Here is a 25,254-nt window from a genome sequence, read left to right on the forward strand (position 1 = left end):
CATCTTCAGGATGTTGGGAATAGTTAACTTCAACATAATGTCTCTTCCTACGAGTAAGAAGTCGTTTCTCCTAGTGTTGTAAGGATCAAGGGCATTGAGGAAAGGCCATGTGAAGTAATTTAGCACCATAAAAACCTACACCTTTAGTCAAGTTGTTTCCCTCAATATTATTGCTCTTGATGCACATTTTCTCAGATATACATAAATATACACCTTGTGATATCTTTTGCTTACACGAAACACACATGATACATTATACAACATAAACATTCTTTCCTTCAAACAACTTATGTGTTTGTTACTAAAAAAACGTGGGACCAATTGTGATCTAAAACAATGCTCCTGTTATTTTTGCACTACCTTGTTTGTCCAAGGCAATGCGTAACTAGCTAGAGTTTGACAAACTCTTGCAATTCAACTTAGAGACTCGTTGCTAGAATCACAATAGCTTGCTCTTTTGGGTGGGGAATCTCCCTCACTCAAGGCATATATCTTTGTCCAAGTCACAAAGTGACTAAGGCTCATTTATGGAAAGAGAAACATCCATCTAACTTGATTTGAACCTCTAGCAATACCCCCCACATTCTCAAGCTCTAACTAGTGGGCCAACCACATTTTGGTAATAATACTATCCACACAGTGTGTGTAAAGAACCAAACAAATGGTTCCCCCCCCATATTCTTAATAATACTATCCACATATTGTGTGTAAAGAACCGAACAAATGGTTTTCACACTAGGATCGCAAAGGTGATGGATATCTCCATTTTAGTTATCCAATTAAATGAGAGCTTTTTTTAGGTTTGGACACGTACAGGTCCTTGGGCATTCCAGAGTGGCACATTGGATTGCCCCGGATACATCCAAAGCAATGTGTGCGACTGCTTTGAGTCATCTCCTAGCTAAACCAAAAACAAAAAACAATAACAATCTCTCACATGAAAAGGCAGTCTTTGCAAACAAGCAAAGAACAAACAACAATAACACTCTCATTTGAAAGCCGTCTTTGTAAAGCCCAAAAGAACGTTCCAAAGTGTCTCGTGTATGGCGAAAGCACTGAATTGATTGCAGGAGAGTGGATCTTAAGCAACTGAACGCCTGCCACCTTTTTCTCACCTAAAATAGCAACAGTGAACACAGGAGAGAGAGAGAGAGAGAGAGAGAGAGAGAGAGAGAGAGAGAGAGATGGCTAAGTCTTGGTCCCTTCCCGAAGGAGGAGATGGAGTTGGTGATGCTGGTGGGATGTGGAAGGGCAAGTCGTGGCTGATTGGTGCATTGCTGCTGGGAGCAGCGGGAGCTGCAGCTGCTCTTCTGGCGAGAAGGGCTCTGTACTGCCGCCCTCGAAGCAGAGTGGTAGGCATTATCCCTGCTCGATACGCATCCTCTCGTTTCGAAGGCAAGCCCCTGGCTCTCATTCTCGGCAAACCCATGATCCAGGTGCGTCTCACACACACACACACACACACACATTTTGATATTGTCCTTTAGTCTCAATTTATGAAAGCTCATTCCTCTCATTAGCCTGTTTTCTTCAGTGTCTTGGTCGGATTTGAGATAGGACCCATCTCTTGCTTAGGCTTATACTGGATCTGATCCATAAGCATTTCATTTCCTATAGTTAGCAATTTTTTTCTAGGGGTGTAGATGGCCTAGACACGCTTTTCTTGGAAGAAAATAATATCGATTAAATTGTTATTGTACCTTTCAAGGAACCATACCTTCCATGTCCTTCATAAGACTATCACTATAGTAATAAATATTCATCTCCAAAACTTCAATTGTTGCTGCCCATACCTTCCGATTGAGCTAGTGCTATTTGACTACAGTATACTTTTCTGGAGGAAAGTGATCCATGAAGAGTGCTTTGAAGTCATCCCAAGTCTTTCAGTCTAGATCTTCGTTATGCGGCAGGTTGCATTCCTTGTGTGTATACCATTCCTTTCGTGTATACCATCTTCCAAACCATGGGTCCCATAGTTGGCCCTAGAACCTTTTAACTATTCCTTCTCATGTAGATTTCTGCTTGTTCCAGAAGGCAATGCTTGGAATTCCTTTGTTGAGTGTGATGGCCTTGATCACATCTGCATGTCCAAGCAGAACATGTTAGTGACTCAGCTTGGTTTCTTTCTTGAAGCTCTCAAATCTCTGTTGCTTCCAGAAACCTTTTGAGGTGAGAGGGGCTGTGTAGTCCTCTGGCCAATCTGATGCAGACGGCTGCAATCAATGGAACCCTTCCTGCCCCTCACCCACCCCCCGCCCCCCGCCCCCAAATCTGATGCAGACGGCTGCAATCAATGGAGCTGATCCAAGAACTAGCTAAAAGTAAAATGCAATGGAACCAATTCATTGACTAGCAGTGTGAACACACTAGAGCACAGTAAAATTGAAATGCACTAAAGTGCAAGGGCTAGAAACTAAAATGCATGGGCTATGGGAACTCCTATGTCTCCGTTAGACTTTGACAAAGCTTACAACTAGGAGATGACTTGCATGAAATACACAAGGATGCTACCACCCCCTCTTAGATCATGGAGAGTGTCTAAGGGCCTAACAATCTCATGTGATGGAGCATAGAAACTTGAGAGAAAGGCTTTAGAAAAAGATTTGCTGCATTGTCATCTATGTGATAGTAGACCATTGCTTCACCTTTTGTGCAGTAGAGCAAAGGGCTTTATACTCAGTCTTCATCGAAGATAAAGCCATGGTAGGTTGCTTCTTGCTGCTCCAAGAGATAGCTCCTGATGTGTGTGTATGAGAGAGAGAGAGAGAGAGAGAGAGAGAGAGAGAGAGAGAGAGAGATGTACTTCACAAAAAAAAAAGAGAGAGAGATGTATAGTGGAGCGTTGTGTATCTACATCTTTAGCCCAATCAGAGTCACTCCAACTTGCAAGAGTGGTTCCTCTCCGTAGATGAGCGTGAAGGATTGAGTCCCTTGTAGATAGCGTACAACATACATTGTGGCTCTCTAGTGAGCTTGCAATGGAGTCTATGATTCATGAAAGAAGACGAGTGCCACCACCTAAGAAACATCTGGTCTCATATGAATGAGTCAACAAGACACCTGTAATGGTTAGCATCGGGTAAGGGATCACGTGCAATAGATAACTTGGACGTACTCCATGGGGCATGAAATGGGCTTACATGTATCCATACCAAACTTTGAGAGAAGCTTGGATATATAGTTGTGCTAAGAAATAAAAATATCATGTGTAGATTGATAGATCTCGAATTCAAGCAAGAAATGGAGGATACCCAATCTATCATATTAAACCCTTGGCTCAAAATCTCTCGTGTATAGTTCATCTCTTGTGTGTGCCTAGCTATAATTAATGATTAGATCATCCACGTAGAGAATGATTGAGACACACTCTTGACCCTCCAATCCATAGTAAAGGTTGGGGTCATGATCCGATCGATGGTAACTACTTTGAAGAAAGAACTTGTTCATACATTGGTGCCAAGCCTTGGGAGCTTGCTCGAGGCCGTAAAGAATCTTTCGTAAGCGATAGACATGGTCTTGCTTTCCAAGCACAAGGAAGCTTGGAGGTTGGCCAACCTAAATCTGCTTGTGTAAGATGCCATTTAGGAAGGTGGACTTTATGTTCATTTGATAGAGTAACCAACGATGGCGGATTAGAAGAGTCAAGATAGCCCGACTAGTAGACATCGGGGTGTTGGAGCAAAAGTCTCTAAATAGTCCAACCTTGCCCTTTAAGCAAATCCTTGACGAGCTCTGGGAGATACTTTGACAGTTCTCATGGGGATGTGAAATTTTGAGATGCTTTAATTTTGTTGATGACATTTGATTAAGTTATTAATCAAATGTGCAAGGTTATTTAGCACATGTGATGCATATGGCAATTATTTCATGGTAATAGGCCAAGGACCCCGAGGATGGAGTGGGTGTCAAAGGCAAAAGTTGTGATAAGCTATGCTATGGCTTTGGGGGTGAGTTGGTGTCAATTTTGACCCTAGGATAGTTATTTGGCCAATAAGCATTGGAGGTGACACTAGGGACTAGCATTAATCAATTAATTTTTGGGCACATTTAATTTTGGGCAGGGTCAAAAGGGCTGATATTAATTTTTAGGATTGTTTAATTCTGAAAGTTAATTAAATGGTTGGATAATGCTGAAAAATGGATTTGGAAAGTTACCACTTGTTGGCAAAAATGGCCATGCAAACTTAGAAAACGTCTTTGGGGTTGGGTTTCAACCATTTGGTTAGTTTATAGCTTGAGAGAGAGAGAGAGAGAGAGAGAGAGAGAGAGAGAGAGAGAGCTCTTGGTCCATTTTTTGATTAGAGAAGAACAGTTTGCTGCAGAAAACAGCCATCTGGAGGACCTTTGTAGGTAGGGGACAGCAAGGAGTCACCTTCCAAGGGCTGGTAACAACATTGTTGATCAGGTGACAGCATTTTGGAGGTGTTTGATAGGTGACTGCATTAAATGCAGGTTGGAGCAGACAACAGGCAAAATTTAGGGTTTTCTTGCGAAGAAAATCAGATTTCTCTCTTATCTTGGCTTTCTTTCATTGTCTCCAATCCATTCCCAAGAGATCTTAGCATTTCTCAGCCATTTTGAGCAGATCTCAGCTAAATTTGGTGGACAATAGAGAGATCTCTGGTGTAAGTCCTAAATTTTTGCAGAAATTAGGGTTTGGCAGCTACCTTGGGACATGTACCAAGAGGAGAAGACGTCATACATTGAAATCAGTACCTGAAATTTGTGGAATTGATAGGGATTTCAGATGCAAGCCTTCCATTGTGAATTGGGGCAACATTTGGCCAGTTGGTGGTTCCATTTGTGCAATTCTTGGGTGAAAATCAAGAGGCAATTGATCTAAATTGCTTGCGGATTGTATGTACAGCAAAGGAGATTGCAGAATCTCAACTTGTACTCAATCCATTAGCAATTAAAGTTAAAGAAATACCAAAAGGAGTGCTAGTTTTGGGGCCAATTGGGTGTCTATTGTCCAAGATTATTAAGGTAAATTGTGCATTTCAATTTATGTTTATTTGCTGATTGCTGTAATTAAGTGCTTAATCAAGGAATTACCACCCTCTCCAAGAAGGAAGGTTGGTTTCAATAGCCCCTTGTATATCTATCCTCTTCATTTCAGCATTCATTGAGTGTAAATTTCTGTGTTCTTCTGTCTCTTTTCTCTCTCCCTCTTCTCATGTTTCACTCTTGTCCGTATGCTTCCGCATTTCCTACACTCTGACATGTTATCGGAACAGTGTAGAAGGGCTGATTGATCATGGGTAGACTTCATTGGGAGGATTCTTTGCAAAGTTTGTGTTTTCAGCCTTTGGAGGCTGAGGTGAACATGTATAGTATGGAAGAGTGAAGTTTCTATTTTTTGTAGTTTCTTGCTGTGGTTAAGGAGAAAAGGCTGCGTTTTCAGCCTTTTGAAGCAGATTTTGAGTTTTCATCATGTCCGATGGGTGAACCTCTTTGAGGATGAGTGGAGGAAACCCTAGCCTGGCATCGTGCACAGAGTTAGAGGGGGATGCTCTTGTTTTTATGCAAGTCATTCCATTTACAATGTCGATTGAAATTGATATGGGGTTTCAAGCTATTATGGACCGTAATGTCCTTGTGTTGCTGGCTCTTCCTTTGGATCAGAAGCTTGATGGGGAAAATTACCACATTTGGTGCGTAATGATGCTTGCCATATTGGAGTCTTATGATTTGACTGAGCTCGTGATCGAGGCTATCGACCATCCTATAGCTTGTGATGGCTACAAGCTTTTTGTAGGTGAGAAAGCTGAGTTAATGAAGGTACAAGCACATTGGTACAAATTGAATGTCCGCATCCGTTCTTTCCTCCTCTCTTGCACTTGAGCGTCATTTCTCACATCAAACATTTAATCGTGGCTCGAGAGATATGGTTGAGCTAGATCAAATGTACAATCAGATGACCATAATAAAGCGGGTGCCATTGGAGGTTTAGATGAGGACTTTGAGTCCCAACAAGTCTTTTTTTATGCGGGAGCATGTCAATAAGCTTTGGCAATTGTAGATGTAGGTCTAGAATGCAGGGAAGGCGATTACCTTGGAGAACATGATGATAACTCTTCTATCTTAATTAGTGCCCTGATTCAGTGCATTCTATTATGCCTTGATTGCTTCAGGGCAGACAAAGACCCTTAAGTGGGAGGAGTTGGTTTCTATGGTCTTGGACCAAGAGAAACAACTCAAAGGTTAGGATAGTCTTAAGTCGGAGGCTTTGATTGGAGAGTCTTTCCAATGGAAGTGGAAGAACAAGAAAAAGAAGGATGAGAAGTCTAAATAGAACAAAGCCAAGGAGTCTACTTGCCACATTTGCGGCAAGATAAGTCATTGGAAGAAAGATTATCCTGACAAGGACAAGAAGGATTGTCGGAAGATGACGTACTAGCAAGACAGTAGGGTTGGCGGGGAGGAACACGTAGTGAACTCGGCAAACATGGAAAAGAGAATAGAAGAGAGAAGAAAATTTGATGAATGGAATGATGAAGTTTTGAATCATGGAGTGAATGTGATACAAGGGAACAAGGGTGCCGTAGCACAAGGAAGATGATGAAGACAACTACGAACCACGAACCGCAATGTCCTCTTGAAGGGGTGTGAGGGTAGCGGAGAGGCTGGAGAGAAGAGGTGATGGACTGAATGAATCAGCCGTGAGGAATGAATGAGAGAGTGGCCTATAAATAGCATAGTCAGTCTAGGATGGGGTCCCTTTTTGGGGTTGTAAATCCGAAATGCAAATCCTAAACGCAAAAAACGCAAATTGCAGGTGAAGGGTGAAGGGTTTCTCAACACTGCCTCTCAAGCCCAAAAAGGGGAACGAGAAGAGTAAGGTGGAGATACAATGCGTAGGCAGCAGGTGCCACTTGGACAGTGTCCCTCGTGGGGAAATTGTTCACTTGCCCAAGCGCCCTAGTACAAAGATGATGAAAACATGCAATGCATAGGAGGAATGTCAGACTTTGTGTGGAGTTGAGAACCATAAGGATATGCCCGTACTCGATCTTGAGAGGTGGCTCCATGCTGACCAAGTGACCAAGGCAAGAAGAGAAGAGGAGAAAGAAGATGTAGAGGACCCCTAAGTTCCAAGATTTCCATCGGAAAGGGAACTTGCAGTAAAGAATAGTAGACAAAGTGAACTGGAGAACCCGAAACTCAACCTCGAGAGAGAAGCTACTAGCTTTGTGCATCCATGCTGGAAGGAATACGAAGGCCTCGTCACCAGTCATAGTTGAACCTTCGAGGTCTTGATCTAGGTGGTACCTGAAGATTCTAGGTATCAGTAGAAGAGATAACTAGTTAAAGACAACCACCCCAAGAAAGTAGAGGATGGGTGAAGAACTTCATGTGGAGTAGGTTCCCCCTTTGAGGTGGGCCCTGCTGAAGTTGAAGAAGTAGATGCTCCCTCTGAGGGCAAAGAAATAACATCCCCCTCTGAAGTAGATAGGGAATCCAAAAACTAATGGATCATGGACTTTGAAATGTTTGATGACGGAGGAAGTGCCGCCGGTCGTGCCGAAGAAGGTATCTGGGGTGTTGAAGAGCTTCCAGAGGTGGCCTCTCGAACCTGAGTAGTCGAGGGTAGGGATGGGTTGGGCTCAGAATGAGCAAGAGGTGGGCAACAGTCGCTGTCTCTCATTGGAGCGGACTGGGTAGCCGAAGAAGAGGAAGGAGTTGAGCAGCCACTGTCTCTTGAAGGAGCAGACTGACGAGGAGACAGTATCAAACAATCGCTGTCTCTTGATGGAGCGGACTGCAGAACCGCGGGCCATGGTAGCCACTGCACTCGAAAATAGGTGGGAGAAGACCGCCGCTGGCATTGTGACGATCTCCAGGAGGTTGTAGCACCAATCGATCTTCCATGTGCTCAAAAGGACTTAGTGCGCATCGGATGGGTCTTATTGCCTTGAGCATAGTACTCTGATAGCCGATGTAGAACGATCTTTGTGGCCCAGAAAGGAGAGGTGGCACAAGGAGTGCCTGGTGGAAGATGCATGTACTCCGGAGGGGTGGGGAACAAAGTTTGAAGTCGGTAAGCATCGGTGGTGTGTCCGGTGATGCCACAGTAGGAGCACCCATTAGTCTGGTCATCTATTGGTAAAGAAGCCATGGATACCAGTGTGCCTTGCTGAAGAAGGAAGAGGTCAGCCACCATGAACCATGAACTGCAATGTCTGCCTAAAGTGGTGTGAGGGTAGTGTGAAGCACAAACCGCAATGTCCGCCACAAGGGGTGGGAGGGTAGTGGAAGGGCTGGAAGTGAGCTGCCAGTGGGAGGAGGATATGACCAGCAGTAAGAGGTTGTAACCAATAGAAAAATGCAGGTGAGGAGAGAGAAAGACTAAAAACGCAGCTGTGATGACGTGGCAGGCTGTACGGCAGCAGGTTTGCACAGGAACAATAGTCGCTTGGCTGGAATCAGCTCCAAGCTGTGTGAAGAGGGCTGGAAATCAGGCGCCAATTGATGGAGACAGTATTGGACAACTTCTGCTGAGATGTCCTCCGCGAACGGGGTGTGGGTAGATCCAAAATCTGCAAAAACGAGATGTTGATGTAGCGGAAGAAGAAGAGAAGTGGATGCTGAACCCGCCACTGGTCTTTGCCTTCACTGGAGTGGAGGATCTTTGCCGCTGTTTGAGTAGATCCAACTCTGATACCATGTCAAAAGACGACGTACCAGCGAGACAATAGGGTTGGCGGGGAGGAACACAGAGTGAACTCGGCAAACATGGAGAAGAGAAGAGAAGAGAGAAGAAACTCTGATGAATGGAATGATGAAGTTCTGAATCATGGAGTGAATGTGATACAAGGGAACTAGGGCGTCGTAACACAAGGAAGATGATGAAGACAGCCACGAACCATGAACCGCAATGTTCTCCTAAAGGGGTGTGAGGGTAGTGGAGAGGCTGGAGAGAAGAGGTGACGGACTGAATGAATTAGCCGGGAGGAATGAATGAGAGAGCGGCCTATAAATAGACATAGTCAGTCTAGGATGGCACCCCTTTTTGGGGCTGCAAACCCTAAACGCAAAACGCTGAAACGCAAAAATGCAAACTGCAGGTGAAGGATTTCTCAACAAAGGATACCAAGAAGGAGAAGACTATAAAGGACTTAGGAGTTGTGATTGCTCCTTCATCAGTTGCCTTTCTCCATTTGGAGGCGATAGAGGATGTTTCTTTGACGGCCATTGATGTAGCAATGATGGCCCCACAGTCTTTTGAGTGGATTGTGGACAATGGTTCTTTCCGTCACATGACTCCTTCAGATGGGATTGCTTGTATGCATCCGATGCATGGGCAAATCCTTATAGGTGATAGTTTTTTGGTCCCCATCAAAGGCAAGGGTGATATGTAGTTGATTTCAGATGGGCAAGGCAGTGATTACACATCGGAGGTGCTCTATGTGTTGGGTCTGGAGTATCATTTGCTGTTAGTGAGCAAGAAATGTGCTCTTGGTTTGATAGTTGAGTTTGATAAAGACTCCTTTCGAGTTCTTAACGACGTATCTCGATGGGTTCTTTGTGCGAGACATGAGGAGAGTGGAGTCTACAAGATGTGGTCTTCTTCTGCCTTTTCCTCTTTTCTTCTTTCTTCATAAACTTAGACTGAGCTTTGGCATGTTTAGTTTGGCCACCTCAACCACGAGTACCTTTGGAAGGCAGCTCGTGGTTAGCTATTTTGTGGGTTGCTAGAGATTGAGGTGAGCCATCAGCCATGTGTATCTTGCATTAGTGGCTAGCAACATAGAGATGCTATTCTCAACAAGGCTTCACAACGGGCTAAGGAGTCCTTGGAGCTTGTTTATTGACTTATGTGGACCTATGAGGGTGGAATTTCTTAAGGGGAGTTTGTATTTTATGCTAATTGTTAATGATTTTAGCAGGATGACATGGGTTTTTTTCTTGGCCTTGGAGTCCAAAGCATATTCTCACATTAGTTGATCTTTGAAGAGAAGAGGCCTGGCAGGAGACTCAAGACTTTGCATTTTAACAAGGGAGGGGAGTTTGTCTCCTAAGAGCTAACTCATTTTTGTGTAGATCATGGCTTCACCAAGAGCTTGCCAACATGAATACCCCTTAGGAGAATGGCATATTGGAGGAAAAGAATTGTAGTGTGATTGAGATGGCACAAACTATGATGGAGCATCAGCAGATACCTCAGTGTCTATGGGCCGAAGTAGTGGCCACCATTGTCCACATCCTTAATTGATCCCCTACCTCGATCGTGGTCTTTCATTTCAAGGTATTTGGTGTGATGCCTATGTTTACATCCCAAAGAAGAAGAGTGACACGTTTGAGCTGGCTTCTAAGAAACAGGTGTTCGTGGGATATAGCTTGTAGTCCCAAGGTTACATGCTTTATGATCCTGCTTCGTGGGAGGTGGATACGAGCTGAGGTATTCAGTTTGTGGAGTTTTCAGTTGCAGAGGGGGGTGCATCCCATTCTTAGAGATCTAGGTGAGAGTTGGGCACCTGCTCTAGCGCCTTTGGAACCTTTGCCTATTGAAGTTCCACCCTTAGTAGAGGAGGAGATTACTTCACCACCAGATTTACCTGTCCTCATTGGGCTCGTGATACACTCCTTGATTTAAGGATTGAGGGAGTCCTTGAGGAGCGCAGCCGCCACAGGATGGCCCATGGCATTCTCGGAGGAACCAACCACATTCTACCAAGATTGTTTATACTAAGTATTGTTTGATGACTTGTGCAATGTAGGATGGGGAGCCCATCTTCGTGAAGGAGACTTTGCAGTCACAACATTGGAAGAAGGAAGGCCATGGAGCAGGAGTTGGATACTATTGAGTGGAATGGCACTTGGGATCTTGTGCCTAGGCTTGTTTATATGAAGGTGATTGGTGTTAAATGGGTCTTTAAGACCAAATATCACAGTGATGGCACTTTGGATAAGCACAAAGTACAGATTGTTGCAAAGGGCTTCGCACAGCGGCAAGGGGTGGATTTCCACGACATCTTTGCACCTATAGCTCCGATAGCTACCATTAGGGCCATTCTTGCCTTAGCCAGCCATAGAAGATGGCCGGTTTATCAACTTGATGTGAAGTTTGTCTTTCTTAACGGTGATTTAAAGGAGGAGATCTATGTTGAGCAGCCTCCTGGCTTTCCTAATCAGATGGATAGTGTACAGGTTGAAGAAGGCCCTTTACGGCCTTAAATAGGCTGCACGTGCTTGGAATGAGAGGATAGACTCGTTCCTCCAAGGAAAGTTAGGGTATCGGCGTTGCGCTTCTAATCCCCAGTTATATGTCCACACCTTAGCTGGAGGGTACACATTTGTGATTTATGTGGATGATCTTATCTTGCCTTGAAGGTTTAGTAGACAAAGGAGACACTACATGAGGTGTTTGAGATGACAGATGTAGGCCTTTTCCATTTCTTTTTAGGTCATGAGATTTATCAAACTTTGAGGGGGATTTTCATCTTCCAGCAGCGGTATGTGTATGAGCTTTTGGCCACATTTGAGATGGATTTGAACTGGAAGACTACAACCCATGCAGATTTACTAGTGGCGGATGCTTCCCACTACAGGTAGTTGATTGAGTCCTCAATTTGGCTTCTTAACACTCTGGCTGATTTGTGGTTTCCTATAAGTTTGTTGGCTAGGTTCATGAGTGAACCCAAGGTGGTTCATTGGAAGGTTGCTATGAGGATTTTGCGATTCCTGAGGGGGACCCTCGATCTTGGTAGTATTCATTACCTAGCACATCCTAGAGATTCGCCTTTGGTTCTTACAGCTTGGATGGATTCTGATTAAGACGGAGATGTTGACCAACACAGGTCAATGACAGGATAATGCATTACTTTGGGTGCAAGTGTTATCTCGTGGAGTAGTGAGAAGTAGCCCATAGTTGCCCTTTCTTCCAAAGAGGTGGAGTACCACATGGAAGTTAATGTGGTTTCGGAGGTTACTAGAAGAGCTTGGTTGCCCACAGATAGGTCCTATGACACTTCATTGCGACAATGAGAGTTGCATTGCTTTGGCATAGAACCCTGTGTTTCATGCTCGGTGGAAGCACATTGAGATACAATACCATTTAATTCAAGAGAAGATCTTTGGTGCATCTGTTGATGTGGTTTATTGCAAGATTGAGGATAATCTAGTAGATTTGTTTATGAAGGTGCTTCCTTGGGTTGCTCTTTGATAGCACTCCAGATCCCTAAGCCTTATGCCATGTCCAAGTTCTAAGGTAGGGTGTTAGAGATAAGTCATCCTCTAGACTAGCGTTTTAAGGCTATAGTTGTTCAATTAGCTCTCTTGGGTGGAGTTATGCATTTTCTTGTCAGTTATTTGGGTGTTTTCAGTAGTCAACATGTACAAGCACCTTATTACAGGTAGGGGTAGTGTAACGTTGTCGTGATGTTGCGCGTCCACCACTGCGAACCTAAAGGCGGAGTTTTTCGCTAGGAATTTGAACTTTTAGTTAGCGTCTTTGAGGAATTTGTTTTCCGTTGTGTGTGTCTTTTTGTTTTCATTTTTGCATGACGCACAAGCACATGTAGTTAGGCTGGGCACAGTTCTTCAGTGCATTCATAGTTTTTGTGTGGACATCGTTTGATTGGTTGCATAACATGGATTCGTCATTACATAATTCTCAAATCATGAATGATTGGGCACGAAGTTTTGTTACATAGCATATTCTTGCTAGGGCACATTGCATGAAAAACAGGTTCATATAAAGAGAATGTATGTTTTGAAGATGCTTTACTCGGATTGCTATGAGTTACAACAACGACACAAGCCGGGTGTAGTTGAATGATTCTTTCAATTGCATCTACGTCTCCTTGATGAAGTTGATAGATTTCTGTCCAAGAAGAGAATGATAACTATTGGATTATAAAGAACAGTTTAAGTGTATGGAGATGACTTTGAGTTTCGACTTCAAGTTTATAGGTGGTAGCCATGCATCTTCACAATCACACAAGCTACTTCGACATAGTGGTATGGTTGGGAATGAAGCTGTAAAATAGGTTTAGGTTGCCAAAGCAAAGGCTAGTGTCATTGCAAACTCAAATGATTCTAGTTTTAGTTTCAAGTGTGATGAATGTGTTGAGAAGCGAAAATAGTTTTACACAAAGTTAGAAGAATTGCAAATTGCAAAGGAGGAAGAAAAGAGCGAGATGCAAGTCAAAACAAAGAAGGAGAAGGAAGCAGAAATCAAGCAGCTGAAGAAAAGCCTAACATTCAAGGCCACACCAAAGCCTACATTTTACTGAGAGGGGGCACCTCCAAAAGTAGAACTTAAAAAGATTCCTACCACTTGGGCAAAGTCATCAAAACTTGGTAGGTGAAATAACATAGCAAGAAATTGATGATGTTACAGGGAGGAGGATGACGTAAGCATTGATGCAAGTTGGCGACAGAGAAGAATAGCAAAAGCTTTAAAAGCCTTAAGCTTTTTGAGGAAAAGCTTTGTACTTTTGGAGGGGGCAGTTGAGCTTTAAAAAAAGGGGGAAGCGTTGTTCCTGGGGGGATGAATTATATCACTGTGAACTATAGTCGAAGGCTGATGAAGAAGAGGGTGGCTAAGTGCAACGATTCCGATGCCAACTTGATTGTGTGCAGACGATGGATGGCGCAGTCCTAGTTTGCTGATCAACATGAGGCAGACAGTGATGAATTTCATGCTTTAGGAGCTGTATTTTGTGCTGCTGTTGTTGACGAATGATGGACAACAGATCAGTTCCGGACTGATCAACAGCAAGTTCTACATGAAGCTTGAGAGCACTCATACTATAGTAAGCAACTTTATCAAGTAGCAGAGGAACAACACAGCATTAAGGTGAAAATTTCAAATCCTGGAGTCGACAGGAAGCACAACTACAACAACTTAGAGAGAAGGTGAAGCAAGACTGTCATCTGTAAGGCCGAGACCTACATAGGGAGCCGCTGTGGAGAGGACCTGATTTCTCTGTGGGCTGATGGAGATTAGAACTTTGAAGTGAGCCAGGAGGTGCTCTTATTGGACACACGTGAGTTCAATCATCAATGAGCCATGAATTAATCACATGAGGAGAGCCTTTAGATATGGAATATGGAGGATTGGAAGTCCACAACCGAGATACAGGAGCTGTATCAGCTGCAGAGTATTCTGGCCTTGTAGAGCCTATGTTGTCATTGCAGAAGGTAGGGTGACTGATTTGACCAATCAAGCTGAAAAGAGAGGAGAGTGTCGGCTACTTTGTGGTGCAAATCTATATGAAGAGAAACCTTTCATATCACAAACATGGGCCCATAACTCACAGGCGGAGGAGCGCGTTTTAAGCCTGAATAACCATATTCAGCTCGTCAACTCCAATCACAGGCTACATGAACGTGAGGAGTTTCGAAGTTAGGGATATTAAGAGCTTCAAAGGAGCAGCCTGTAGTCTTGATCTCATGGTGTAATGGAGGTGGCAGTATGTCTGGAATTCCGCCTTAGGCTCATCATGTAAATCAATAGGAGTTAAAGCTGATATGATTACCCATCAGTATTGTATTCCTTAAGTCCTTGATCTTGTAATCCTTATTCTCAAAGCCAAAGCATGAGAAGCCTCAGAAGAATCCAATGCACATAATGCAATCATGTGTGCCTCCATTGAACTTATTGATTCATCTTGTGAAAGGATTTTGATGTCTTTCGGATTCTATGTGTTTACCTTGAGTTGAGTACACTTCTTCATCCTTTGCTCCCATCTCACAAAGCGTCCCTGCAGCGAGTGACTTTTGTGAACTTCCGTGTGTATTCCGTGCGACAACGTGGCAACCAGGTGTGAGATCGCTGATCACCTTAGTTTTTGTACAGCAGTCGGCTGCATTTATGGCTGTTGCCAGCAGCTGGTCTGCCAGTTTTGTTGGGCTGCCCTACATATTTTATTGGATTGTTTTGTGCTACATATGGCCACTAGGCAGCCTGCCCTCCATCACTTGTCTTTTAAGGTGTTGATGAGAGAGATTGGCTCGAGGAGATACTTTGACAGCCCTTTGTATATCTGCCCTTTTCATTTCAGCATTCATTGACTACAGATTTTTACATTCTTCTCTCTCTTTTCTCTCTCCCTCTTCTCTCGTGTTCATTGTCTTTCAGTTTTTCCATACACTTCCACATTCGCTGCACTCTGACAAGTGGTTGATTGCACAAAAGTGATTGGCAACTAAAGGAGGAGATGCTGCTATTTATAGCAGCAGCCCCTAAAGCTGGCCAACCTGATGCGAGATGCTTGTAATTAATACAGTCCATCGGAATAAAACAGGTTACCCCCCTAAAACCTACTACTAGGTGTGAATGCAGCCCAAGAATTGGCTAAAATTGGAAAGTACTAGAGCTAATTCACCGACTGGTAGTGTGAACAAACACACTAAAACACACCGAAAATAAAATGCACTGAAATGCAAGGACTGAAAATTGTAATGCATGGGTTGTGACAACTCTTGTCTCCATCAGACTCTAAGGGAGCTCACAACCAAGAGATGACCAGCATGAAATACACAGGAATGCTAACAGCTATTGCCCTTGCATTACTGCTATATATGTTGTAGTTGGTGCACCTACTAGGGCTATGTCTAGTGTGCTACAAGCTTATAACATATTGGTAGGTTTCACTTGGTTACCTTGTTGGTCCTTGTGGGAGTCTATGAGAATTGAACAATTAGTTATCATGCATAAAGGACAGTGATGGATAAAGAGTGCGATAAAACTTTGGCTTTAAAAGTTGCCGAGCTTTCACAGGTGGTATAATGGTGTTTCTGTGCGCTCTTGGGTGTGTAAGATGGATTGTCTTTTGTTTGAAAATGGTGATTGCCAACACCATGCAATGGAATTATGGATGGTTGTCAATTGGTGGAAATGAGGGATGGAGGTTGGTAGTAGACACACACACACACACACACACACACACACACACACATACACAGAGGCCATTTTGACAATGTTGTCACACTTGGCTGCAAATGGTGATGTAGTTGGTCTCCCTTCCTCTAGAAAAACAATTAATTGGTCAAGCTTTGGTTGATGACACCTTTATGTTTCTGAAGGGTGATCGGGATAATATTTGTGAATTGTAAAGAAATGGAATGTGGGACTTGTTTGCTCTTGCTTTAGGGTTCCACATTAATACCTCCAAGTTTGCTTTTGTCAATTGTACAAAATCAGATCATTATGCCTTGGGTTGGTAGAAGAGATGGTGACTAAGGGCACAATCTTTAGGCATTAGTAAATATTTTGAACAAGAAGCTGCTTGAGTGGATTCCTATGCATGTTGTAGACAAATTTGTGTTTTGGAAATTATAGTGTAACGTGCCTGCCTATCGGCTGTCCAAGCACGTTTTAGCGGTCCATCAAGAAACGAATCTAAGCGTCACCGCCCGGCACTCCCATGGAATGTTTCGGGGTTTGTCGCCTAGGATTTCCCAAGTCCGCCTCGCAACGGAACATTCACGACCAAACCCACTAGGATTGACCCGAAATCTAGGTTTCTAGGGGCCAAAGTTTTTTGACAGTATTCTAGCGTTGGGTCTTGGATATCCTACTTTACGCAGAGATACCCAATCCAAAGCGGATCCACACCGCACTTGGTTCAAAGAGAATGGAAAACGAGAGGGATGCGTTGCTCAACCTCTCTGCCCGTAGGGCATAGTCCCATTCCGGTCCCCTAAAACGGCATGAATCGGGTTCTAACTTAACATTACCTAAAGGCCGAATGTCGGTAAAACCTTGTGAGAAGCCTCCCAGTTATCTGGGACCACCTTGCCATAGGACAGACTCGTCAGGGTTCTGCCTACCCGCTTCCCTTAATAGCTTTAGTTTCTAATTAGATCCTATCACATTTATGTGTGACATTCAACATCAATTTCATTAATTAAGCCTTTTAGGGAACAGGGTTCGTTTGTGTAATTTACAGCACAAATACGAATACAGAGCAATTAATCCTTTTTGAAAGACAAGTTCCTTAACTTATTTTCTAGTTAATCTTTGTTTTCTCCCATATAGGAGAATTTATGTATCCCTTTTGTCCAATAGAAATACCCGGTCCAAATCACATGGCGCCATAATTTCTATCCATTATCTAAAATAGGATCTTCCAACGCCCTGGACGTTGGGCTCACGGCAGTCTACAACTCCGTTTCGGACTCGGCAAGGGATGTCCAGAGCTCCATTGATCCCAAGTGACCTAGGAGTGAGACATAACTTTCCGTGGTTGGCCTTTTCACCACTCAACCTTCAGCCCCTGAATCGAGTAGTGTTCTCTTGGGGTAATCCGCGGTGCGATCTTGGAGATGATCCACTCGTGCAAAATATCATTCCTTAATTTATCCAATTAAGAATCAAGTACAATCAAGACAATCAGCTCTAATATCATCTTCCAGGAAAACATTCCTTTATTTCTATGGCAACTTGTCATTATAGACCCTTGCCATGCATTTACCATCAAACACAAGCACTTGGAATAATCCCCCAAATTGATCCCAACAATCAGTTTAATGCAAAAAGCATTTAGGAAGTTATTTGATCAATCAACAAAGACAATGGTATCCTTTTTTAAACATTGTAGGAATAATTGCGATAACCTTCCCATCGCGTATTTGCTCTTTCCCTTGGGAACAGGGCGATTCCATGCAAAATTTACTTAACACTTTGGCTAAGACACATGCCAAGGTCTCGTACAACTATGTAAGAATGTAAATTCTATTGAGCACTTATATTGATCGATAACCTGACCTTCTTCTCAGCGAGTACGAAAGCATCGGTCTTTCCTTTGGTTTAGGGTTTCCTAAACCTTGAGCTCTTCGCTTGCCCTGGAGTTGTTGTTGCATCTAGTCCAACCCTCGAATAGGTTTGATGAATATAGTCGCTATCGGACAGATCTCAAGGCATCGTAGTTTTTATCCTAATGAATGTTGTTTGTACTAGCTATTTACAAGATTCCAATGAACTAATAGTTCGTGATATTAGCAAGACTTTCATGCAAGATCAATTTATGTACCATTGATATATGTTTTATATAATCTTTTCCATGCATGTACCATCTACATGCATCTGCTAGCCTTAACAATATTGTCCTAGGTAAAGAATAATCAAGGACTTATCGATGCTTAGTACTTTAGAAATATTATATGCCGCTTATGATATGCATGGATTTGTTGCATAGTAACTAAGGCAATTAACTTCCCTTGATACAAGCACTTCGCAAACTTCATCCTCAAATATTTGAGGTGGACTTTTATCCTTTCAGTTAACCTATTCTCGTGCGGCATTGTATGGCCTAATGCACCTCGTGCGGAAATCAAAGCAAGTAGTCCTTTAATTCGGAAATATATTACTTACGTTCGGTAGTACCGTAGTTGGATTGGCAGTGATGCCCTCACCCGAGGCTTTGTTGTGGGATGTGGGATTTCCACCTGCACTTGGCACTCTTCGCTTGGGGGCCATTCCCGATGTTCCCTGCTAGAATGCGATTTCTGCAGGAATTTCAGCAACCTCTCGAGTAGAAGAGGGGGGGCAATTAGGGAAACTAGCTTGCGGGATAGAGAAACAAACTCGGGGAAGAAGGAAGAGGAAAGACGCGTATGGCCACCCTCTAAGGAGGGAAAGAAAGAATCTCCCTCTTTCTCTCTCTCTCCTCTTCTTCTTCTTCTTCTTCTTCTTCTTCTTCTCCCTCTTCTTCTTTTTCTTCCCTTCTTCTTCTCTCTCTCCCTCTTCTTCTCTTCTTCTTCTCCTCCTCTTCTTGGCACACATGTGCCCCTCCCCCCCATCAACCTAATCGACTTCATCTTCAGCATTGTTGTTGTTGCCTCCGTCAACTCCTACTCGACTCCAGCTCATCATCCACTTCTTCCTTGTTGTAGTTGCTTGGTTCCTTCTGTCGTCGTCTTCTTCGTCAACGTCGCCTTCCCTCTCCAGTCCTTCCTCGTTAGCTCTGTCGACGACTGACATCATCTCTCTTCCTTCCCTTTCCGCCACCTGTTGTGTCCCCCCCCTCCCCCCCCTTGCCACCTGTTGTCGGCGAGGATAGGGGGGATTTTCGATTAATTTTAATTAAAATAGGGGGAGGGGGGGTCCTGCGGAAGCGGGACGTCACATTCTCTCCCCCTTAGAGAACTCGAGATGTCCTTATCTTGGAAGAACTGGGGAAGACAAGCATTAGGGGGCTTAGGGCCTGTGGGTTAGGACCCACCACGCTTTTGCTGCGCTACTCCGATCACTCATAGGCATGCGGTCTTTTGAAACAACTTCTTATTGTATTAGATCTATCCGAATCTGGATTACAAGAGAAAAGTTTATTTTAGTTACATCTCATGGATATCTTCTAGGTTTTTCCTAGTATTTGGTATATTCTGGATCATTGGAGCTTATATACTTTCATTCCTTGTAAGTTCAAGTTCTCTTTGAGTTCTGTTTGGACAATTGATGTAGTTATGTCCAACGTTGTGGCACTCGGAGCATCGGTGTTTGGGGTGCTTAGGACGTTCCCTTTTGAAATGACCTAACTCCCTACAATAAAAACAGTGCGGAGCTTTATCACCTGTGGTCACAAGATTCCTGGTTGTCCTTGGCAAGATTTTTTAAATTAGACCAAATTGCCTTAGTGTTGGGTATTTCACTCACGCCTCACTTATGCCTATGCTCATATCGGAGTGTCGGTGATCAATAGGACACTGGGGCACTTTTTACTCTCGGTAGGAGAGGTTTTTTCCCCTAGACTTATGGTATTATTTCGTATGTGCGTATGACACATACTTACGGGCACTTACCGTGTTTGGGTGTGAACACCCCCTACAACCCTAAGGTTTCTTTCAATCTATTGCATTGGGTGTCGTGCTTCATTCTCTACTGTCTACTGTTTTCTGTGTTGAGCTTCGATCCTGACCTCCACTCTCACATTTGGTATCAGAGCAACATTGGCTTTGTTCAGTCGACGAGGTTCCGTTCAGCTCAGCTCCGCTCAGCCTGTGGGAGCTTCAACTTTGCCCGTCGGATTCGACACGACTGCAGAGCTCGACCAATGCCCTGTCTTGCAGCACTTAGTCCTGCACCCGCCAGGCCTCGTGGGTTGTGCCACGCCAGTCTATTGTACATGCCAGACTGATACCCGCTAGGCTGTTGTGTCACTTGCCAGATAGCTCTCACCCCGCGAGTACTTGCCTCGTTAGCTACTTATCCAGCTCCAGCTGCCTAGACCTCAGACGTACGTCTTCTGTCCGCCCCTGTGCTGCCTGTCTTTAGAGCTCAGCTCGTCACCAGCCCGACTGCCAAATGCTGCGCCTAGCATCAGCACTGCTGGTGCGCCAGACGTCATGCCTGTCAGTCGCCAGCGCTGCCCGTTAACTCGCCTGTGACGACCAGCCCGATTGCCCTCACGTCAGCAACGTTGACCACTCCCACACCCGCCTGTCGTCAGCAACGATTCGTCATTTCCAATGTAAATTTTAAAAATTTTTTAACATTTTTTCTACCAAAAATAATTTCTGGAAGAGAGGGTTCCCACGGCACAAGCACAACATTTAGAAACGTGTCTGGGACACATTAAATGCAATTTCTGGACACATTCATAAATTTTTTTGGGGCTTTTATGTTTTTTGGGAACATTGGCATACGTACTACAGTTATAGTCACTGACAGTCTGCTTTGACAAACCTGAGGCAAGAAATTTTGGGGATTTTGCTGGTATAGTGTTGCTGAACACTGATTGCACGTTGGACTATGTGCATAACAGACAGTTTTGACAGAGTGCACCTCTGTACACTAATTGCAGAAAGTTATTTCCTACAATTTTTGAAAATTCTCAGATTTCCAGTGTAGTCCTGCTTCGACATTGCTCTTTTGCATTTTTTTTGGTAATTGAAAATCGTGGCAAATTAGGGAGGAGATGTTTTCACCTATGTATTCAAGGAGAACAGATTGGATGGAAATAACTATTCACTTTGGTCCTTCATAATGAAGAATGTACTTGTGGCAAAAAATCTTTGGGATTATGTCAGTGGAGAAGAAGCTTGACCTGGAGTTGTGGCTCCAGCTACTCCTCCTCCATGAGGACGTGCACCACGGGCGCCTTAGTATGCTCCACTTCTGCCACTTCCCCAAAGAATAGCAGCTCAAAAAGCATGGGATACACGGGATGCACAGGCTTTTTCGCTGATTGCATTGGCAGTTCAGCGGTCAATCATCCCCCACATTCGTTCAGCAGCTTCTTCACGAGAAGCTTGGCTAACTTTGGAGCAAATGTTTGCAGGTAAGAATGAGACTCGCATCTCTTTCTTGAAGAAAGAGCTAGAAACATTGAAAATGGATGAAGGTGATTCTATTCAGGATCACTTGAATAAAATTCAAGACTTGCGAGAGCAACTCATGAATGTTGATGAGTTCTATTCGGATGCACAGATGATATTTACCACTTTGAACTCATTACCTCCTTTGTACTTGGCTTTTCATACGGCCTTAAATCTCACCATGAGGATTGCCACAGCCAATCACTTTTCTTCAGTTAGTCAGTTTGCTTCTAGAGGAGGAGCAAACATGGAGGAATAATGGTGTGGATGCTATAGCTTCTTAGCAGGCTTTTATGGCTAGATAGAAGGGCAAAGGCAGCCAAGTGAAGAATGCTCCGCAGAGTTCTGGGACTTCTGGCACATCCTAGGCAAACAAAAAACAAGTGAGCATGCAAGCCAAAAAGGGCAAATACCATTATTGCAAGAAGCCAAGCCACTACATCACTGAGTGCAGAAAGCGCATTGCCAAAGAGAAGAAAAAGGAGTCAAGAATGTCTGTTTCTGATACTCTTTCCACTGCTACTGAGTTCGTGTCCTTTGTTGTAGACAGGGACTATTGTTTTTACACATGCAATTATGACACCTCTTGAGCAGATCGAGCATTTAGCTCTACTGAGGATGCTGGCACTTGGTTTTTTGATAGTGGTGCTTCTAGCATATTACATCTCGCAAAGATTTATTTGCATCTGTTCATGCAGCTCCAGTTGGCAAGTCTGTATAGTGTGCCAACAATGTATTAGGGAGATTGTGCTCATAGCCATTGATGGCTCTATTCTCCGCCTACAGGATGGTTTATTTATGCCAGGCATAAAGAAGAATTTGCTCTCTATCTCTTCTTTGGCACGTTGTGGATTGCAGGTCACATTGATGATGACTGATGCATGGTGAGAGACAAAGAACACATGACTTTGGTCTTGACAAGCACTTTATGTCATGGGTTATACGAGTTGGATGCTCTTTCAGTTGATCAGTCAGCGTACTTGGCATCCACTCTTACTCCTGCTATGATACAGGTAGAGTTATGGCATGCTAGGATGGGGCATGTGAACTTTGGCAGCTTGATGCTCTTACAGCGTACGCAGATGCTAGATGGATTACCTCTACTGGAGAGACCTCCTGAGCACTTGTGCGAATGATGTATTTTGGGGAAAATGCATCGTTTTTCGTTTCCCCGTGATGTTGCTTTTAGAGCAATAGCCAGGTTGCAGTTAGTGCATTCAGATGTATGTGGACCTATGCAGACAAAGTCATTGAGAGGATGTTACTATTTTGTGACTTTTATTGATGACTTTACTCGATTTTGTTGGGTCTACTCTTTGGTCAAAAAGTCAGAAGTGTATGATGCATTCTTGGCTTTTCTTGCACTTGTTGAAAACCAGTTTGGTTGTAAAATTAAGACTCTCCGTTCGGACTGAGGGGGGGAATACATGTCCTCTATGCTGAATTCATTTTTGAAGCAGAAGGGCATTGTCCATCAGTACACTACTACTTATACTCCATAGCAGAATGGGTTTGCAGAGAGAGAGAATTAATCTCTCATGGAGATGGCCAGATGCATGTTGAGGGCAAAGAGCTTGCCTCACAGTTTCTGGATGGAAGCCGTCATGTATGCTTGCCATGTTTTGAACAGATGTCCCACTAAAGCATTGAAGAAAATTATACCTTTTGAAGCTTGGAACAGCCGGAAACCTTCTGTTGGACACTTTCGTACCTTTGGGTGCCTTCCATATGCACATATTCCAAAGGTACTCAGGAAAAAGTTGGATAACAAGGTTGTTAAATGCATTTTTATGGGATATAGCAGTGAGAGCATAGGCTATAGACTCTATGATCCTATTTCTAAAAAGGTGTTTGTCAGTAGGGATGTACTATTTGATGAAAAATCAGAATTTTCCTTGGCTGGTTTAGATACATATCAGGCTGCCCGTGATGTTGGTGCGCAGATCGGATGCCGTATGCTTGCGTAGTGAATGCCGGAAGGTCCCCAAGAACAAAAGAACTCTACTTTTTGCACAAAACTCGAGGTAAAAAGCATGCACGACATGAACAAGAGACCAATTGGGTGCAATCTCCCCCCATGCCTTGTGTGAGCGCTCCACAAAGCATGTATTTTATATATTAATCATCTTCAAGCTCAAATAATAGCCCAAATTACAAAATAGTACGCTTTTGGCTTTTGAGTTTGCTTTAGCACAAAATAGAAATAAAGCTAATGGGCGGCGCCTAAAGAGTTAGGCATACTCAATACAATGTCCAAATACAAATATCATAATCGTGCGGCCATGTGCATACAAAATAATAAATAAATATCCAACGCCTCAATAAATAGACGCGACAAAATATAGGCGCCATGCCTAAGGTATGCGCCCATCAAAATATAAGTGATAACTCGAATACTCGCTATCTTCCAATGCTTTCCTTCGCCACTGCTGCTATCTCTATACATCAACTGAAGCATTCACAATCATTAGTAAAATAATACAATTAAACCGACAAAAGTGAATACCTAGCAGTCTTCAGCTATATAAATAAATCAATTGGTTAGAAATCAATCCTAACCTTAATTTATTACGAGTGCGCACTCTAAACTCATAAATGTTTATTAATTTAATATGTATTTTGCGGAATCACCCGCTATGGAATCACCCATGTACACACTAAATTAATGAAACGCCCGAAAAGGATAAGCGTCCCCATCAACTTCTCGCGCAAAGAATCCACTTTGTGTATGAGCCCTGGTCATCAAAGTTTACGAAATCCACCGTAAAACCTCATGGAATCCACCGTGGCACGGAATCCACCGTGAAATATGCCTCCTGGCATCATACCCCCGGGGTGGGATAGCAATTGACCTCAATTGCTATTAGCTCAATGTGGAGCTAATAGAGTGGGGAAAGCATTTAAGTCTCTAGCGTGCATCAATTGGGCTTGCTCTATAGGATGGTTTTTAAATTTGACTAAATATCTAGAATATCTTCGGCCAGTTCTAGTGGTCATAAAGTCAGTATCTATGATAGCTTCAGGTTCAAGTATTTCAGTCTCTTCATCTAACAAATGTGGATTTTCATAAATAGGGTGTACATGTAATTGGCCTCTAAAGGGTCGTAATAAACTAATGTGAAATGTGTCGTGAATTTTCCAGTGAGGTGGTAATTTTAACTTGAATGCATTGTCATTAATTTTGTGAATAATCTTAAATGGTCCATAAAATCTAGGTGCTAATTTCACAACTGGATGTTTATCTACACTTTGTAATCTACGTTTTTCTATTCTCAACCAAAGATAGTCATTAACTTTGAAATTCATTGCTTGTCTTTTCTTATTGGCTTGTTTGGTATATGATTGTTGGGCTTTGGCAATCATGTCTTTAACCTCATCAAAAATAGTAGCGTGCATAGTAGCAATATCATCAGCACTCTGAATTCTATTTGATGAAGATACAACAGGTGTAGATAATCTATAACCATAAATCACTTTAAACGGTGCTTTCTTTGTAGATGTGTGTGGTGTATTGTTATATGCAAACTGTAGTAAATACAAATGTGTGTCCCATGTCTGTGGTTTAGAAATAGTGTAAGCACGTAAAAGATCTAAAATAGTACTGTTAGTGGCTTTTGTTTGTCTATTAGTTTCAGGATGAAATGTAGATGAAAAATCAATTTTTGTTCCTAGGTTAGCAAACAAAGTAATCCAAAAGTTGTTGCAAAATCTAGAATCACGATCAGAAATAATAACTTTTGGTAATCCATGATTAGTGAAAACAGTTTTCAAAAACAATTGTGTTGCCTGAGATGCTGTTAAAGTTTTCTTACATGAAATGAAATATGCTTGTTTACTAAACCTATCTACTACAGTCCAAATCATGTCATGGTTAGCTTTAGTATTAGGTAAACCAGTAATAAAATCCATAGAAATCTGTTCCCATGGTCTTGATGGAATAGATAAAGGCATAAGTAATCCATATTGTTTACCATGATGTCTCTTAAC

The 25,254-nt window shown here is 43.0% G+C and overlaps 1 protein-coding gene across 2 annotated transcripts in view; it reads left to right on the forward strand.

Moving 5' to 3' along the window:
* The first annotated feature begins 991 nt into the window (after positions 1 to 991).
* Positions 992 to 25,254, forward strand: part of CKS (Nucleotide-diphospho-sugar transferases superfamily protein) — a 108,635-nt gene continuing 84,372 nt past the window's right edge. For both annotated transcript variants that reach the window (XM_087701213.1, XM_087701212.1), the window contains exon 1: positions 992 to 1,436. In XM_087701213.1, the coding sequence (XP_087557339.1) occupies positions 1,185 to 1,436 (252 nt within the window). In that variant the 5' untranslated portion in view covers positions 992 to 1,184. The remainder of the gene's footprint in view (positions 1,437 to 25,254) is intronic.

Source organism: Lygodium microphyllum, chromosome 20 (assembly GCF_053477565.2).
Source record: "Lygodium microphyllum isolate KBCC chromosome 20, Lygodium_microphyllum_v1.1.10, whole genome shotgun sequence".
Classification (NCBI taxonomy): domain Eukaryota; kingdom Viridiplantae; phylum Streptophyta; class Polypodiopsida; order Schizaeales; family Lygodiaceae; genus Lygodium; species Lygodium microphyllum.